The following is a 17256-nucleotide window of genomic DNA, read 5'->3' as shown; positions in this document are numbered from 1 at the left end:
AATTTGAGAACCACTGCCATAGCAGGTGACTGTCATTTTAAAAAACTGTATCTTGTCAGAAACTGTGAATGACACTGATGAAGTTCAGTAGTTGTTGCTCTCTTTTGGGCAAAGCCCAAGAGTTTTGTTGTATGTTACTATTTCTGGAAAAAGAGAGATTTCTAGGACTTTCTGAAACAGAGAAACAGATATATCTTATTTTCCTTCCAGCTTGCCTCTGCCCTTGACCTGCCCCTTCTCCGTATTAATCAAGCAAATAGCCCTGACCTTCTCAGTGTATCTCAATATTATTCTGGTGAATTGGTGTCCTATGTGAGAAAGGTAAGAAATGCATCAAGGTGATGTTTATTTTAATGGCAAACTGACTGCTGTTTTAAATACAAACGATGTGCTTGGGACCCTGAAAAAAGTACACCTGTGTTCCTTTCCCTTATCCTTTTTTTTTTTTTTTTAATTTACAATGTTGTGTTAGCCTCAGGTGTACAGGAAAGTGCTTCAGTTTTACATATATGTAGGTTATTCAAGACATTGAATACAGTTCCCTGCAGCAGGTCCTTGTTATTTATCTATTTTATACATAGTAGTGTTGTATACCTTTCCCTTATTCTTTTTTTTTTAATTTTTTTTTTAATCTTCTTCTTTTTTTTAAATTTTTATATTTTTATTCTTGGCTGTGTTGGGTCTTCGTTTCTGTGCAACGGCCTTCTCCAGTTGCAGCAAGCGGGGGCCACTCTTCATCGCGGTACGCGGGCCTCTTCACTATCGCGGCCTCTCTTGCTGAGGAGCACAGGCTCCAGACGCGCAGGCTCAGTAGTTGTGGCTCACGGGCCTAGTTGCTCCGCAGCATGTGGGATCGTCCCAGACCAGGGCCCGAACCCGTGTCCCCTGCATTAGCAGGCAGATTCTCAACCACTGCGCCACCAGGGAAGCCCCCTTTCCCTATTCTTAATTTAATTCCAGAAATTTGCAATACCTGAAAATAAACTTATTCTTACCGGTACTGTGGGTGTGCAGCTGTGTTTTTACTTTCAAAGAACGTTCATACCTATTTTTTAAATGCTGATGGTATTAACCCCCATTTTATAGGTGTAGAGATTGAGAAACAGAGATCTTGGTGACTTCTTCGAAGTCATAGTTGGTAAAAGAGCCAGATCTAGATCCAGCACATTCTAGTTGGAACTTAATCAAAGTTTTCAGGAGGATTTTGGTCCTTGTTTCAACAACTTATGGTGTAGCACAGAGCCAGACAGGCCTGGATTCAAAATTTTCCCATGTCACATACTAGCTGAGGGCTCTACAGCCATGTTACTTAATAACATCTCTGAACCTCAGCCTTTTAGAAATTTGTAATGTGGAAATGATACATCTTCTGCATCATTTCTACGAGAATTAGCTCTCTGTCCTGTGAGCAATTAATGTTTGAAGGAAAGTAGCCCTGTGCCTGAGAGCAGTTGTTAAAATAGCTCTCGTGAGGCCCTTAGCATCCCTTCCTGCAGACGAAGGGCTGTTCATAGACACGGGCACCGTGCCTACTGTCACCATACCATTTACCAGCTAAGAAATAAAATAGAGGTTCATTTGTTTTTTTCCTCTTTTCCCTTTCATTAAAGGTTTTGCAGATCATTCCGGAAAGCATGTTTACTTCCCTTCTAAAGATCATAAAGCTTCAGACCCACGATATCATTGAAGTGCCGACCCGGCTGGACAAAGACAAGCTGAGGGACTATGCCCAGCTCGGCCCACGATACGAGGTGCTGTGTCCCTTTGACTTCTGCCTTTTGATGTTTAAACCCCCAAACCATGAAATAGCACAGCTCTGTGTCACCTGCCATATCCCCAGGACCACCGGATCAATTCTGATTTATTGATATTTTTCCACACTCTCAGCAATAACCAGGTTTTGCCATTTCAGCGCAATTATACCTTCATTGGTTAACTTGTCCTGGTGTCATTCACGGCCTCGCCTGCCAGAATGTTCTCAGAGGGAGTAGAGCTCAGCGGGTTACTTTTCTTTTGAATAGTCTCAGCACATCAACCTTTTTTCTCTTTGGGCTACATTGCCTAGACTTTTCCCATTCAAGTTCCTCCTTTGTACACAAAATCAGTGGTTCAAAATGATCCATATTCCATGAACCACTTCCTGCAGCCAGACTTTTAAGGCCACTCCACAATTAAGCAGCCTTAGAAATTGTTCTTCCCAAAACACCTCTGCTTTTCTTTTTCCCTGAACTTAAAGATGTGAAAAATAAAATCAAGTGAAATTTGAAAATGTGATAACAAGCATCAATTTCATATCCTCTGACACAACTCCAAACGTTACATCAGGAATTGAGATTGTCAAGCTCAGAATTTCTACATTGATTCTAACTCAAAAGTATAGCCTCAGTCAACCTTACCAATGTCTCCTGGTGTTGTTTGAAAAGAATGTAGATGCCAGCAGAAGGAGATTACCTTCTCAGAATCTCCTTGAGCCTTTTCTTTCTGGAAGGGATCATCCGTATCACTGAGTCCTGCTTTCATCTTATGCATGAAATGCTGAGGCCCAAAGAAGGGGAAATGATTGGTCAAAGGGTAAAGAACGATTTAACATCTTCTGACTCAGTCACCCAGTACATCTAACAGTGGTCAACACCGCAGAACCTCATTTCTGACCAGGACGTGTATACACAGGTGTCCTAAAGCTGCACGATTGTTCTCTTGTCTTTGCCCATTCCAGAACTGTTAGTCAATTATTTTAGCTTCCCATAGAAGTGATGGGTCGTTTATGAGAAGTACTTCATTAACCTCTTTTTCTTTGTTAAAGGTTGCCAAGCTTACTCATGCTATTTCCATTTTTACTGAAGGCATCTTAATGATGAAAACAACTTTGGTCGGCATCATCAAGGTAATGGTCTTAATGCTGGCCTTTGTGGCCCTGTAGTAAGAGTCTTCGTCCTTTGGATTATTGCAGAATTTATCCTGTGGGGTAGTGTTACCGTCTTATGCCTCTCGCTGTTTCACATGCAGCTTTCACATCTTCACTTTACTCATTTATTGACAGAGGAAGAGACAGCATTATAATCCTTATTTTTCATAACACCCAGGAGTTCCTTAACTCTAATAAAAATCTGTTTTATTGAATTTTTGTAATAACAAAGAAAACAAAATAGTTCAATTCCCTTAGGCAAAGTAGCTGGCTCAGTCACTGTTTCTCCCCTCCCTGCCTGCAACCTTTCTCTCTTTTTAGTATTTTTATACCGCACCCCAGGTGCAGAGAGCTGAGATCATTGTACCCCTCTGACCACAGGCCGTTGCCATCACTGATGAATGCAAGCTACTCTCTTATTTTTTTTCTTTCTCTTCTCCTGGATGCCCACGCCCATCCCCATGCCCCATAGCATCCACTCTGTATGTTTGATTTCTGTCCATAAATATGCAAGTATCCTTATTTTTAGCAAGTGGTGTTATTTTATGTATGCACATGGTTTTGATTTATCTAAGTCATTTTCTTCTCTAAGTCTCATTCTTTTTACAACTTTTCTCACTAGTTACTGCTTTGAAGTTAATTTATGTTGCTGTGGATCTGGTAGTTGGTTACTTCTTACTGCTGCAGAGAATTCCACATTTTACTTAACTGTTCCCCAGGGCACAGACACCTATGCCACTCATTTTCACACCTGTGCTTCCTGTTATCATAAACAGTGTCAAGATGAGCATCTCTGAACATGTTCCTAGCACAGACCTGTGTAAGAGTTGCTCTGAAATCTGCTTGCCCAGGAGTGGGTCACTGAGTCTTAGGGCACATTTGTACTTAATTTGTCTAAATAATGCCAGAGTGCCTCCTCACATGACTTGTTTCCTGTGTATCTTCCCCCATTTTTGCCAATACTTGGCCATTATCCACTTTCAAATTTTTGTTCTCCAAAGGGGTCTAAGGTGGTATCTCATTGTGGTTTTAATTTGTAATCCTAAAATGACTAGTGATGTGCCCACTCACACAGTTCATGGTGCTTTTATTTATTTTTCCATTTGTCTGATATCAGCAAAATCTTAACATTTCTGATTTTTTAAAAAATTTTCATCGATATAACATTTGTGTTAATGAAATCCAAGAAAATATAGGAAATGAACCTAAATAGAAACAGAACGTTACCATGTGGTTTCTGGAAATGTGTTAAAGAAATACCATTGTAGCCCTGGAATATTAATAGAATCTATTAAACATGCTTTAGGCCTGGTGCCAGTTTAATTCAGTTGATACTCAGAGAGTACACACACAGGTTATCACTCCTAACTCACCCTTAAATGATGATAAATCCTAGGACCCGGTTAGTCTTAAATGCAGAGTGACCAGTAGGATGTAATAAAACCTAGTAACTAGCAAGAATTATCAAAGAAAGGATTGCTTAAGAAAAATGTGAGTCTTTTGCCAGAATCTTTCAGATAATAAGAGCAGAGGGAATATCATCTTGACCTCATTCAAACTTAGTAGACTGTCTCTGGCAGTTAAACAACTCAGGGCTTTTTGTGGGATCCTGTGGCTTTCACTAATCTTTAACCTTTGAATGTTGAGGATCTATTTCAAACCCTTACAAAGAGTTTAAATTCACTTGAGTTAATATGACTTAAAACAAGTGAGATATACACAGGGATATGCATATAACGTTCATTGTTAGATGTAGCCAAAAAAATAGAAATAACCTAGACATTTTATGAGTAAGAGAATGGCTAAATATATCATGGTGCATTCATACCGTGGATTGCTTTGCTGCCATTCAAAAGTAACTTGTCACTAGGAGATTTCCAAAACGTAAAGTGAAAAAAGCAATTGCAGAACAGTGTGTGTATGTATATGTATGTATTATGATCCCATATAGTTTTTTTAATTAAATATATTTAAGGACAAATACGTATATAAATTAATAGAGGAAGGTCTGGAGGATCCATATGAAAACTATTAACTGTTGTTAACCACAGGGGGTGTGGACAGAACTGCGAGGAAGGGGCTGTGTGAAGGGGTCTTTCCCTTCCCTGGGAGCACTCCACAGATTGGTGGAAGTCTAGGAAGAATTGGGTAGAGCCATTTAAGACCGTGAGATTCATAAAACATTTAACTCTTTTCCACTAAATCTGTTTTTATAAGGAATATTTCTTTGGAAACTTCATGTTACTTCTTTGATTTTGTTCTCATTGACTATGTTTATTTATAATTTACCTTTCTCTTGTAAAATAGAGCACAGATGCTGAAAACTACAGAAACGATTATGTAGCTTGATTGGTTATTATAAGGTAAAGACCACTCATTCTCACCACCGCTCAAGCCCAGAGATATAATTCAGCCAGCTCCCACCACAGGATCCTCCTCATGGGCCTTGACCTAATCCCAGTCTCTCTGTTTAGTTTTATTATCCAAAAATAAATTTCTAGACACTCTAGTTCAGACTTGCCATTCAAAAAATATACGTCTTTTAAGGCTGATTTACTCCTCAGATTTCTCCCTCATTCCTTTCTTTCCTTACAATTTGTCTATTGAAGAACCCAAGGCCTTTGACCTGTTATTTCTACACAGTCTGGCTCTTACTGATTGCATGGTCACGCTGTAGTGCAACAGGTTCCCCTGGCTTTTATATTTTCAGCAACTTTTTCATTCCAATTATCTTCCTTGAAATTTAAATATCATCAAACCCAGATGGAACACATCAATTGTCTTTATAACTTTTAAAATAATAGCTCTTGACAAATTTAAAAGTAAAAGAAACAAGTCTCAGGGAATTCAAAGGAGTGTGTTAAAACTATTTGATGTTTTATGGATTTGACAGGAGACTGTTTTTTAGGGAATAACAAAAGCTTTCTCATTACAGAAAAAAAGAATCAGCAAAATAAGCTATGTATGTAGTTAGATAGCAGAGTTGCCTTCCTATTTTATCTCCCTAATTACAAACAGCATCCCAAGAATGCTGAAAGAAAAGAGAATTGTTAAATCTTCCTAGTGGTCCAACCCCAAACTTGATTTTGCTCATATGACTATAGATGCCCTTAGATAACTTCCACAGGAGACATGTGCACTGAATTCAGATGCAGGCCCTTCAATCTACCACCTCCTCCTGGTGATGAGAAGAGGCACTTTTAACTTTTAATGAAATGATTAAAATGTGAGGCAGTTTAAAACTTTCCATACCCACCATCTTTGAAATGTCATGTTGTAAAATTATCATGAGTTTTACTGAGATAAACCAAGTCCTACAGAGGTGACAGGTTTTAATAGTTCTATCCAAGCTGCACAAAATCAAAAAAGAAATCCTAATTGTCAAGTAATGAGATAGGAAAGTGCTCCCCTACGGATTCTGGAAACTGTCTTTCCTCTGGATTTCTTCAGGACTGAGCTTTTCCTTCCTGGCATTTATTGCTTTTCGATTTGCACTTAGGTGGACCCAAAACAACTGCTGGAGGACGGAATAAGGAAGGAGCTAGTTAAGCGTGTGGCTTTTGCTCTTCATAGGGGATTGATCTTCAACCCTCGAGCCAAGGTACCAGATCACCAAAGTGGGTCTGTCCTTTCCCTCTACTCGGCTTGCAAAATGTTCTAGAACACCATTTTTAACTGTTATGAACAAGACCTTTCCTACCTTCTAACATATATCTACTATATCATGTTCAGTACAATCAATTGATATGCTTTTTGATCCTATATTATAATCCATTCATATTATAAGAAAATCCTTTTTAAAACCAGTCCTTTCCTTCACCTGTTGATCCCCAAGTTTAAGAATTAAACTGATGTTTATGATTCCAGGTTCCTTCTCATAGCGAAAAGATTTTGTTAAACCTAAAACAGATTGGCACTATAAAGGCTGTAGTTTTTTCTTTTGCTTTATCTTTTTGGGAATATGGTCATTTTTCTCAAGAGAAAAAGAATAGGCCTGAAATTTACATCTAGAGTACTTTTCACGTCAGTAAATTCAATTTAAAATGTTTTAACTCTTAAGATTAGAGTCATCAAATGATATGAGAGAAATCACTGACATTCAGTTTTTATATATTCTTTTATATGAGGCTTTCTTTCCAAATGAATGAAATCTTTTCTTTGCTGGATGTCTGGCATAAATTACCATTACTCCTAGATGAGGTAGGAAATGAGTATTTCCAGAGCTGTCCCAAACCGTCACTGCGGTCTCTCACTTGGGGTATCCTTTAAAGTCTAATGTAGGTATTAGGGGTTGACAGTCTATGCCAATGTAATAGGTTTCTGTTTCTTATTTTGCACAGCCAAGTGAATTGATGCCAAAGCTGAAAGAGCTGGGAGCTACCATGGATGGGTTCCATCGTTCTTTTGAATACATTCAGGACTATGTCAACATTTACGGTCTGAAGATTTGGCAGGAAGAAGTATCTCGTATTATAAATTACAATGTGGAACAAGAGTGTAATAACTTCTTAAGAACAAAGGTATCTAAATAGATTTTAATATTCTTGACTCTATTTGTTACTTCTGACATGCCCCATACATGCCCCAAACCTCAGAAATGCCAACAACAAAGTTTATTTAAATAGTTACTAAAAATCAGTAACCACTACACAGTCACGAATACCTTCAGAGTACCTTCAGGAGCTGTGAGGGTCACAGAAAAGTTTATATGACACCTAACCTCTCGGAATTTACTGTCCTAAGGAGAAAGCAGACTTAATTAAATGGCTACAGAATGAAGATGTCTGGTGTAGTCGTTATAACTCGAGTGATCAGGAGTTCCAAAGACTTAGGAGGTCAGCTGGGTTTGATCAGAGTGTATACCTAAGAGCAGAATTGCTGGGTCATTTAGTAATTCTGCATTTAACTTATAAACCACCAAGCTGTTTCCCACAGTACCTGCACCATTTGTTCATTCCCACCAGTAGTGTCTGAGGGTTCTAGTTTTTCCACATCCTCGCCAACACTTGTTAATTTCCTTTTTTTTTTTTTTTTTTAATTATAGCCATCCCAGTGTGTGTAAATGGTATCTCATTGCGGTTTTGATCTGCATTTCCCTCATGACTAATGATGTTGAGCATCTTTTCATTGTGCTTATTGACTATTTATACATCTTCTTTGGAGAAATGTCTACTCGTCCTTTGCCTATTTTTTTGTTGGGTTATTTGAGCACCAAATTCTTAAGTGTCACAGCTGAGAAGATTGATTTTAGTTGATAGTTAACAAGGAGCCACTCTGCAATTTTTTAATTAGGTGACTGACATGATTTAGGTGACATTTTCAAAAGATAATGTATCTTCCAGCCTTATATTTTTAATTTTATTATTACATTGATACATGTTAACTTACAAGACAGAAAGCCAGAACTTCTTGTCTTTTTCCACTTCTCCTCAATCACTTCACTTTTTCACAGATATTTCTTTTTATATATATATTATATGTGGCATTTCTGAGAGGCTATTAATACAATTTTTAAAATTTCTTCTTCAAAATCAAGGAACATTTATATTCACTGTTCATGCAACATTGTCTTTGTAAAACTATGTGGGAAAAGGATAAGTAGGTTACCTTATCAAAGATGTACTAAATATTTATGGTATTGGGGTTCTTTTTTCTTTTTTTTCTAGATTCAAGACTGGCAAAGTATGTACCAGTCCACACATATTCCAATACCAAAGTTTACCCCTGTGGATGAGTCCGTAACATTTATTGGTAGACTCTGCAGAGAAATCTTGAGGATCACGGACCCAAAGTAGGTGTACCTGAATTCCACTGGGCTTTGAACGCCACGGACAGTGTCTCTAAACGTATATCACATCTACTTAGATCACACCCTTGTTCCTGCCACAATTGGAGCCTTTCTAATGGGTTTATTAACTTCACTTTTTCTGAGACTGCATATTTGCCTCAGTGTGACTGAGGAGACCCCAGTCCAAAGACATATAGATGAAAACAATTATAAGGTCTGTTCGGCCACCTCTTATTTTAGTCTATGCTTCTCTTGCTTTCCAGCTAACATTTTACTCACTTGGGTCTGTGGACTCTCTGGTTTATTAAAACTTTTAAAATTCCAAATTGCTCCTCTGTGCCTGTGTAGCTATGACACACTCCTGCATTGCAGTCACTGGCTCTTGCACTTGCCAGCTCAGACCCTGACCTTTTAAGATGACCTCCATGTTTCTTAGCCCCACCCAGGCACTTTTGCGTAAGGACCAGAATTTTTTTTTAATATTTATTTATTTGGTTGCACCAGGTCTTAGTTGTGGCATGTGGGCTCTTAGTTGCGGCTCACCAGCTCCTTAGTTTCGGCATGTGAACTCTTAGTTGCGGTGCATGTAGGATCTAGTTCCCTGACGAGGGATCGACCCTGGGCCCCCTGCATTGGGATCACAGAGTCTTATCCACTGCGCCACCAGGGAAGTCCCAGGACCAGCATTTCTTGAGCACTCACCTTGTGCACTCTTCCTAGCCCCTGGCACACATCCCTTCACTTACTCATCACAACAGTCTTAAGGGGGGGTAGGCATTGTTATTCGTCCTATGTTAAAGACAAAGTAACTGAGGCACAGAAAAGCTCAATCACTTGCCCAGAAGTTAATAAACAGTGGACCCAGAATACACATCAGGTGCTCTGACTCCGGAGTCCAACTGTTAAAGCATGTGTCATTCAAGGGCAGACTTGCAGCAGTGACTCCCAGTTTATATACAGTCACGTGGGTGAAAATCTCATATAATCAAAACAGCCCTGAGAATATTTCAGGTGGGCACCACAGTGGAGGCTTGACGCTGCCTGTCTCAGAAGTCCAGCTGAGCTAGTTTTCCTCATGTTTTTTCAGTTGAGCCTCTGATGAAGCAGTTGGTACTAAGCCCAACCAAGGGGAAAGCAGGCTCCTGCCTGCTGTCTTATGTTCACCCCTGGGCCGTGCTTGCTCAGTCATTCCGCCTGGTGTGGTTACCCAGGGAAAGATGATTTCTCTTCTTTTTCAGTTCAGCTGTGTGTGCATAGTTGACTTTGTGTTAGTTAAATGCCCTTATCACATGTCTTCTTTTATACTACCTTCAAATTCAGGCTGATTTTGTCTCTCGAAACTTATGAAGCTTGACAAACCAGATGTCACCTTCAGCAGAAATGAGTTCTGTCTATGCCTCATGGGCCAGAAAGTGTAAATGATCCGAAACGCTTTGTGACTCCTCTTGGGCACCCATGGGTTGATCACCGAAGCCCTCCTAGAAACTGTCTGCCTAACTCACTTAGTGCCGTGTTAATACTGGCAGAAAGGATTAAGCATGATTGGGATTTCCATGTCATATATGATTTCATCATCAAAATTGGGAGCCTCTCAATGGACGCATTCAAAGTGCCAGCCCTGAGTGGTGGAAGCAGGACACTTGGAAGCCTGAAAGTAGGCTGTGGCTCTGGAAGTCATCTTGTTCTTCCATTGACTTCCAAATTTAAAATCCCCTAGCTCCCGAGCCCCTTTTAATTCCCTCCCAAGCCTCATTTCAGTAAAGATATGTATTGGCTCTTAGGATTGGGGACATATCATTTTGTGGAGGCTGTTGAAGGTAGAGGCTGGGACTCCACCCCAGACCTACCCAATCCAACTCTCCAGAAACGGGATCTGGGCGTCTGTTTTTTGATTACTGTAGCTTTGTAGTATAGTCTGAAGTCAGGGAGTCTGATTCCTCCAGCTCCATTTTTTTGCCTCAAGACTGCTTTGGCTATTCGGGGTCTTTTGTGTCTCCATACAAATTTTAAGATGATTTGTTCTAGCTCCGTAAAAAATGCCATTGGTAATTTGATAGGGATTGCATTGAATCTGTAGATTGCTTTGGGTAGTATACTCATTTTCACAATGTTGATTCTTCCAATCCAAGAACATGGCATATCTCTCCATCTGTTGGTATCATCTTTAATTTCTTTCATCAGTGTCTTATAGTTTTCTGCATACAGGTCTTTTGTCTCCCTAGGTAGGTTTATTCCTAGGTATTTTATTCTTTTTGTTGCAATGGTAAATGGGAGTGTTTCCATAATTTCTCTTTCAGATTTTTCATCATTAGTGTATAGGAATGCAAGAGATTTCTGTGCATTCATTTTGTATCCTGCAACTTTACCATATTCATTAATTAGCTCTAGCAGTTTTCTGCTGGCAGTTTTAGGATTCTCTATGTATAGTATCATGTCATCCGCAAACAGTGACAGTTTTACTTCTTCTTTTCCAATTTGTATTCCTTTTATTTCTTTTTCTTCTCTGATTGCTGTGGCTAGGACTTCCAGAACTATGTTGAATAATAGTGGTGAGAGTGGACATCCTTGTCTCGTTCCTGATCTTAGAGGAAATGCTTTCAGTTTTTCACCATTGAGAATGATGTTTGCTGTGGGTTTGTCATGTATGGCCTTTATTATGTTGAGGTAGGTTCCCTCTACGCCCACTTTCTGGAGAGTTTTTATCATAAATGGGTGTTGAATTTTGTCAAAAGCTTTTTCTGCATCTATTGAGATGATCATATGGTTTTTATTCTTCAATTTGTTAATATGGTGTATCACATTGATTGATTTGCGTATATTGAAGAATCCTTGCATCCCTGGGATAAATCCCACTTGATCGTGGTGTATGATCCTTTTAATGTGTTGTTGGATTCTGTTTGCTAGTATTTTGTTGAGGATTTTTGCATCTATATTCATCAGTGATATTGGTCTGTAATTTTCTTTTTTTGTAGTGTCTTTGTCTGGTTTTGGTATCAGGGTGATGGTGGCCTCATAGAATGAGTTTGGGAGTGTTCCTTCCTCTGCAATTTTTTGGAAGAGTTTGAGAAGGATGGGTGTTAGCTCTTCTCTAAATGTTTGATAGAATTCACCTGTGAAGCCATCTGGTCCTGGACTTTTGTTTGTTGGAAGATTTTTAATCACAGTTTCAATTTCATTACTTGTGATTGGTCTGTTCATATTTTCTGTTTCTTCCTGGTTCAGTCTTGGAAGGTTATACCTTTCTAAGAATTTGTCCATTTCTTCCAGGTTGTCCATTTTATTGGCATAAAGTTGCTTGTAGTAGTCTCTTAGGATGCTTTGTATTTCTGCGGTGTCTGTTGTAACTTCTCCTTTTTCATTTCTGATTTTATTGATTTGAGTCCTCTCCCTCTTTTTCTTGGTGAGTCTGGCTAATGACTTATCAATTTTGTTTATCTTCTCAAAGAAGCAACTTTTAGTTTTATTGATCTTTGCTATTGTTTTCTTTGTTTCTATTTCATTTATTTCTGCTCTGATCTTTATGATTTCTTTCCTTCTGCTAACTTTGGGTTTTGTTTGTTCTTCTTTCTCTAGTTTCTTTAGGTGTAAGGTTAGATTGTTTACTTGAGATTTTTCTTGTTTCTTTAGGTAGGCTTGTATAGCTGTAAACTTCCCTCTTAGAACTGCTTTCGCTGCATCCCATAGGTTTTGGGTCGTCGTGTTTTCATTGTCATTTGTCTCTAGGTATTTTTTGACTTCCTCTTTGATTTCTTCAGTGATCTCTTGGTTATTTAGTAACGTATTGTTTAGCCTCCATGTGTTTGTCTTTTTTACGTTTTTTTCCCTGTAATTCATTTCTAATCTCATAGCGTTGTGGTCAGAAAAGATGCTTGATATGATTTCAATTTTCTTAAATTTACTGAGGCTTGATTTGTGACCCAAGATGTGATCTATCCTGGAGAATGTTCCGTGCGCACTTGAGAAGAACGTGTAATCTGCTGTTTTTGGATGGAATGTCCTATATATATCAATTAAATCTATCTGGTCTATTGTGTCATTTAAAGCTTCTGTTTCCTTATTTATTTTCATTTTGGATGATCTGTCCATTGGTGTAAGTGAGGTGTTAAAGTCCCCCACTATGATTGTGTTACTGTCAATTTCCTCTTTTATAGCTGTTAGCAGTTGCCTTATGTATTGAGGTGCTCCTATGTTGGGTGCATATATATTTATAATTGTTATATCTTCTTCTTGGATTGATCCCTTGATCATTATGTAGTGTCGTTCCTTGTCTCTTGTAACATTCTTTATTTTAAAGTCTATTTTATGTGATATGAGTATAGCTACTCCAGCTTTCTTTTGATTTCCATTTGCATGGAATGTCTTTTTCCATCCCCTCACTTTCAGTCTGTATGTGTCCCTAGGTCTAAAGTGGGTCTCTTGTAGACAGCATATATATGGGTCTTGTTTTTGTATCCATTCAGCCAGTCTATGTCTTTTGGTTGGGGCATTTAATCCATTCACGTTTAAGGTAATTATCGATATGTATGTTCCTATGACCATTTTCTTAATTGTTTTGGGTTTGTTTTTGTAGGTCCTTTTCTTCTCTTGTGTTTCCCACTTAGAGAAGTTCCTTTAGCATTTGTTGTAGAGCTGGTTTGGTGGTGCTGAATTCTCTTAGCTTTTGCTTGTCTGTAAAGCTTTTGATTTCTCCATCAAATCTAAATGAGATCCTTGCCGGGTAGAGTAATCTTGGTTGTAGGTTCTTCCCTTTCATTACTTTAAGTATATCATGCCACTCCCTTCTGGCTTGCAGAGTTTCTGCTGAGAAATCAGCTGTTAACCTTATGGGAGTTCCCTTGTATGTTATTTGTCGTTTTTCCCTTGCTGCTTTCAATAATTTTTCTTTGTCTTTAATTTTTGCCACTTTGATTACTATGTGTCTCGGCGTGTTTCTCCTTGGGTTTATCCTGTATGGGACTCTCTGCACTTCCTGGACTTGGGTGGCTATTTCCTTTCCCATGTTAGGGAAGTTTTCGACTATAATCTCTTCAAATATTTTCTCGGGTCCTTTCTCTCTCTCTTCACCTTCTGGGACCCCTATAATGCGAATGTTGTTGCGCTTAATGTTGTCCCAGAGGTCTCTTAGGCTGTCTTCATTTCTTTTCATTCTTTTTTCTTTAGTCTGTTCCGCAGCAGTGAATTCCACCATTTTATCTTCCAGGTCACTTATCCGTTCTTCTGCCTCAGTTATTCTGCTATTGATTCCTTCTAGTGTAGTTTTCATTTCAGTTATTGTATTGGTCATCTCTGTTTGTTTGTTCTTTAATTCTTCTAGGTCTTTGTTAATCACTTCTTGCATCTTCTCAATCTTTGCCTCCATTCTTATTCCGAGGTCCTGGATCATCTTCACTATCATTATTCTGAATTCTTTTTCTGGAAGGTTGCCTATCTCCCCTTCATTTAGTTGTTTTTCTGGGGTTTTTTCTTGTTCCTTCATCTGGTACATAGCCCCTCTGCCTTTTCATCTTGTCTATCTTTCTGTAACTGTGGTTTTTGGTCCACAGGCTGCAGGATTGTAGTTTTTCTTGCTTCTGCTGTCTGCCCTCTGGTGGTTGAGGCTATCTAAGAGGCTTGATGGGAGGCTCTGGTGTTGAGTAGAGCTGACTGTTGCTGTGGTGGTCAGAGCTCAGTAAAACTTCAATCCACTTGACTGTTGATGGGTGGGGCTGAGTTCCCTCCCTGTTGGTTGTTTTGCCTGAGGCAACCCAACACTGGAGCCTACCTGGGCTCTTTGGTGGGGTTAATGGCAGACTCTGGGAGGGCTTACGCCAAGGAGCACTTCCCAGAACCTCCGCTGCCAGAGTCCTTGTCCCCACAGTGAAACAGAGCCACCCCCCGCCTCTGCAGGAGACCCCCCAACACCAGCAGGTAGGTCTGGTTCAGTCTCCCCCAGGGTCACTGCTCCTTCCCCTTGGTCCCGATGCGCACACTACTTTGTGCGTGCCCTCCAAGAGTGGGGTCTCAGTTTCCCCCAGTCCTGTTGAAGTCCTGCAATCAATTCCCACTAGGCTTCAAAGTCTGATTCTCTAGGAATTCCTCCTCCCGTTGCCGGACCCCCAGGTTGGGAAGCCTGACGTGGGGCTCAGAACCTTCACTCCAGTGGGTGGATTTCTGTGGTATAAGTGTTCGCCAGTCTGTGAGTCACCCACCCAGCAGTTATGGGATTAGATTTTACTCTGATTGCGCCCCTCCTACCGTCTCTCTGTGGCTTCTCCTCTGTCCTTGGACGTGGGGTATCCTCCTTGGTGAAGTCCAGGGTCTTCCTGTCAATGATTGTCCAGCAGCCAGTTGTGATTCTGGTGCTCTCGCAAGAGGGAGTGAGAACACGTCCTTCTACTCCGCCATCTTGGTTAATCCTCTGGGCGTCTGTTTTTTAACATGCTCTACCAGTGATTTAAGGTCCCTATGCCAACATTTGAGAACCATTAAAATGGTGGTTATGGGCATGGTGTTGGAAGCCTCGGTTATTTCATCTATAAAATGAAGGTCAGACAGCTCGTACATCACAGCTATTCTGAGGATGAAGAGTGAGCGCACGGAAAGGCCTTGGCCCAGCGCCTGACACATAGGAAACGCTCGGTACATGATTTTGGTTGTTATCATTGCCACCGTCACACTCCTGGGTCTAAAAGGGAATCGCTGGTCAATGACCAGAACTGGGAGGAAAGAGGAAGTGGCTTTGTCATCATATATGTCTCAGATGTGAGGACACAGGGATTCAAAGTTCCTTTCTTACCAAATTGGAAATGACACAAGACTCTGTTTTGTCCCTAGTCTCTGGATATTTAAAGAAAGACCCTCCAGAGAGACAATGGGGCTCTAAAGCCTTCCAGCCTGATGGCTGAATCTAGGCTTGTCCTCAAGACATGACTCCAAACAACAGCCCAACCCAGTGGAAATGAAGCGGTCAAGCTGGTGACATAGCAAGGGCAGGAAGAGGTGATTTAACTGAATTTTGCCTTCCTGGCCCAGCGAACGTTCACTGTGAGATGTCTTGGGTGCCTAGATGCAGAGGTTATTAAAGCGCAAATCATGAAACCATCGTTCTTCCCATCCAGTGCCCCTAATCCTATTGCATCCCACATCCCTTCAGGATGAATTCTGAGCTGCTTTTGGGTTTTGAGTTTGTTTTGTTTTTGTTTTAGAACGACATGCCACATTGACCAGCTGAACACTTGGTATGATATGAAAACCCATCAAGAGGTGACCAGCAGCCGCCTCTTCTCAGAAATCCAGAACACCTTGGGGACTTTCGGTCTGAACGGGTTAGACAGGCTTCTGTGCTTTATGATTGTCAAAGAGTTACAGGTGAGCCTTTTGGCATTCATGCGTGTTTTCTTCTACCCCAGCGGAGAAGAGAGTAGATGGTTTAACCTTTCTTTTGTGCTTTCCTAGACTGATATCAGGCATGTATATATGACTCCTGTTAAATAGATAAGAACTGAGAATAAACTGGAGTTTCTTTGGCCAGCACAGTATTTTTATGGGTGGACTGTTCTTGTGAATTTCATCTTGGGAACCAGCAGCCCCTCCTAACGGGGTGTTTCTGATGGGAACCGGAAGTTGCTGCTTCCCCGTCATCCTATTTGTAGCATTGTGTGAATGAGGCTAGTTTGTGTTCTACATAGCATTTTAGTTAACTGGAGTATTTATTCATTATGTTTTGCTCTTCGATCATGCCTTCTTGTTTTAGAATTTCCTCAGCATGTTTCAGAAAATTATCTTGCGAGACAGAACTGTGCAGGATACTTTAAAAACCCTCATGAATGCCCTCAGCCCCCTAAAAAGCATTGTAGGTAAGTGTTCTAAAACGAGGCTGAGGTAGAGAGAACTCTGTAGCCTTTCCAAAGTTACTAAATAGAAAAAATCATATTTTAACCTTTCAGCAAATTCGAATAAAATTTATTTGTCCGCCATTGCCAAAACACAGAAGATATGGACCGCTTATCTGGAAGCTATCATGAAGGTATGTTGTGGGAGAGAGGGGAGAAGCAAGGCTATGGTTTTTTAATTATTATTTTCTTGTAACTTGGTTGCCCAAAGAAAGCCACACTTCTTTCTTTGGCCATCAAAACAAAAACACAACACTTCAGTTTGTCATTATTTCTAAGTTCTTTTGATCTTTGGCTATTCTTGACTGTGCTTTTCATTGGCCTATTTATTGTTTTTCTTTCACTGAAGAAAACTTTCATTTTGAAGTGACTTTTGGCAAGAGGTGCTTTCACAGAAGGAAATAGAAGTTTTCCTCCCTCAGCTATACTCCATCCTTATGTAACAAGTTCATTAATGAGCTGCTGTCAGTTTGCCACCCTAGTCTGGACTGGCCTGAGTCTCACCTCTGTAGGAAGCCAAGAGAGATTACAGAGATGCTTAGAAGAGGCTTCGGAGGTTTCCCAGTGACTATTATGGACCACTGTTAGTTGTATCAATAATTGCTGGTAATTCAGTAGTAGCCAAGTCTTGTGTCTAAATCACTGATCTTTACATAAAACCCCCAAGGACCAATTTGTCTTTTTGTCTTGAA

The 17256-nt window shown here is 40.0% G+C and overlaps 1 protein-coding gene across 3 annotated transcripts in view; it reads left to right on the top strand.

Annotated features, from left to right (window-relative positions):
- The window catches only part of WASHC5 (WASH complex subunit 5), a 58919-nt gene that overhangs the window by 28977 nt on the left and 12686 nt on the right, over nt 1-17256 (top strand). For all 3 annotated transcript variants that reach the window (XM_068525442.1, XM_068525443.1, XM_068525441.1), the window contains 9 exons: nt 211-321; nt 1611-1751; nt 2804-2884; nt 6405-6506; nt 7246-7425; nt 8572-8696; nt 15878-16040; nt 16426-16528; nt 16619-16698. In XM_068525442.1, coding sequence (XP_068381543.1) covers nt 211-321; nt 1611-1751; nt 2804-2884; nt 6405-6506; nt 7246-7425; nt 8572-8696; nt 15878-16040; nt 16426-16528; nt 16619-16698 — 1086 coding nt within the window. The remainder of the gene's footprint in view (nt 1-210; nt 322-1610; nt 1752-2803; nt 2885-6404; nt 6507-7245; nt 7426-8571; nt 8697-15877; nt 16041-16425; nt 16529-16618; nt 16699-17256) is intronic.

The sequence above is a fragment of the Eschrichtius robustus genome, chromosome 17 (assembly GCF_028021215.1).
Source record: "Eschrichtius robustus isolate mEscRob2 chromosome 17, mEscRob2.pri, whole genome shotgun sequence".
NCBI lineage: Eukaryota > Metazoa > Chordata > Mammalia > Artiodactyla > Eschrichtiidae > Eschrichtius > Eschrichtius robustus.
The sequence above is the reverse complement of the archived record's forward strand: the minus strand, read 5'-3'. Positions and strand labels throughout refer to the sequence as shown.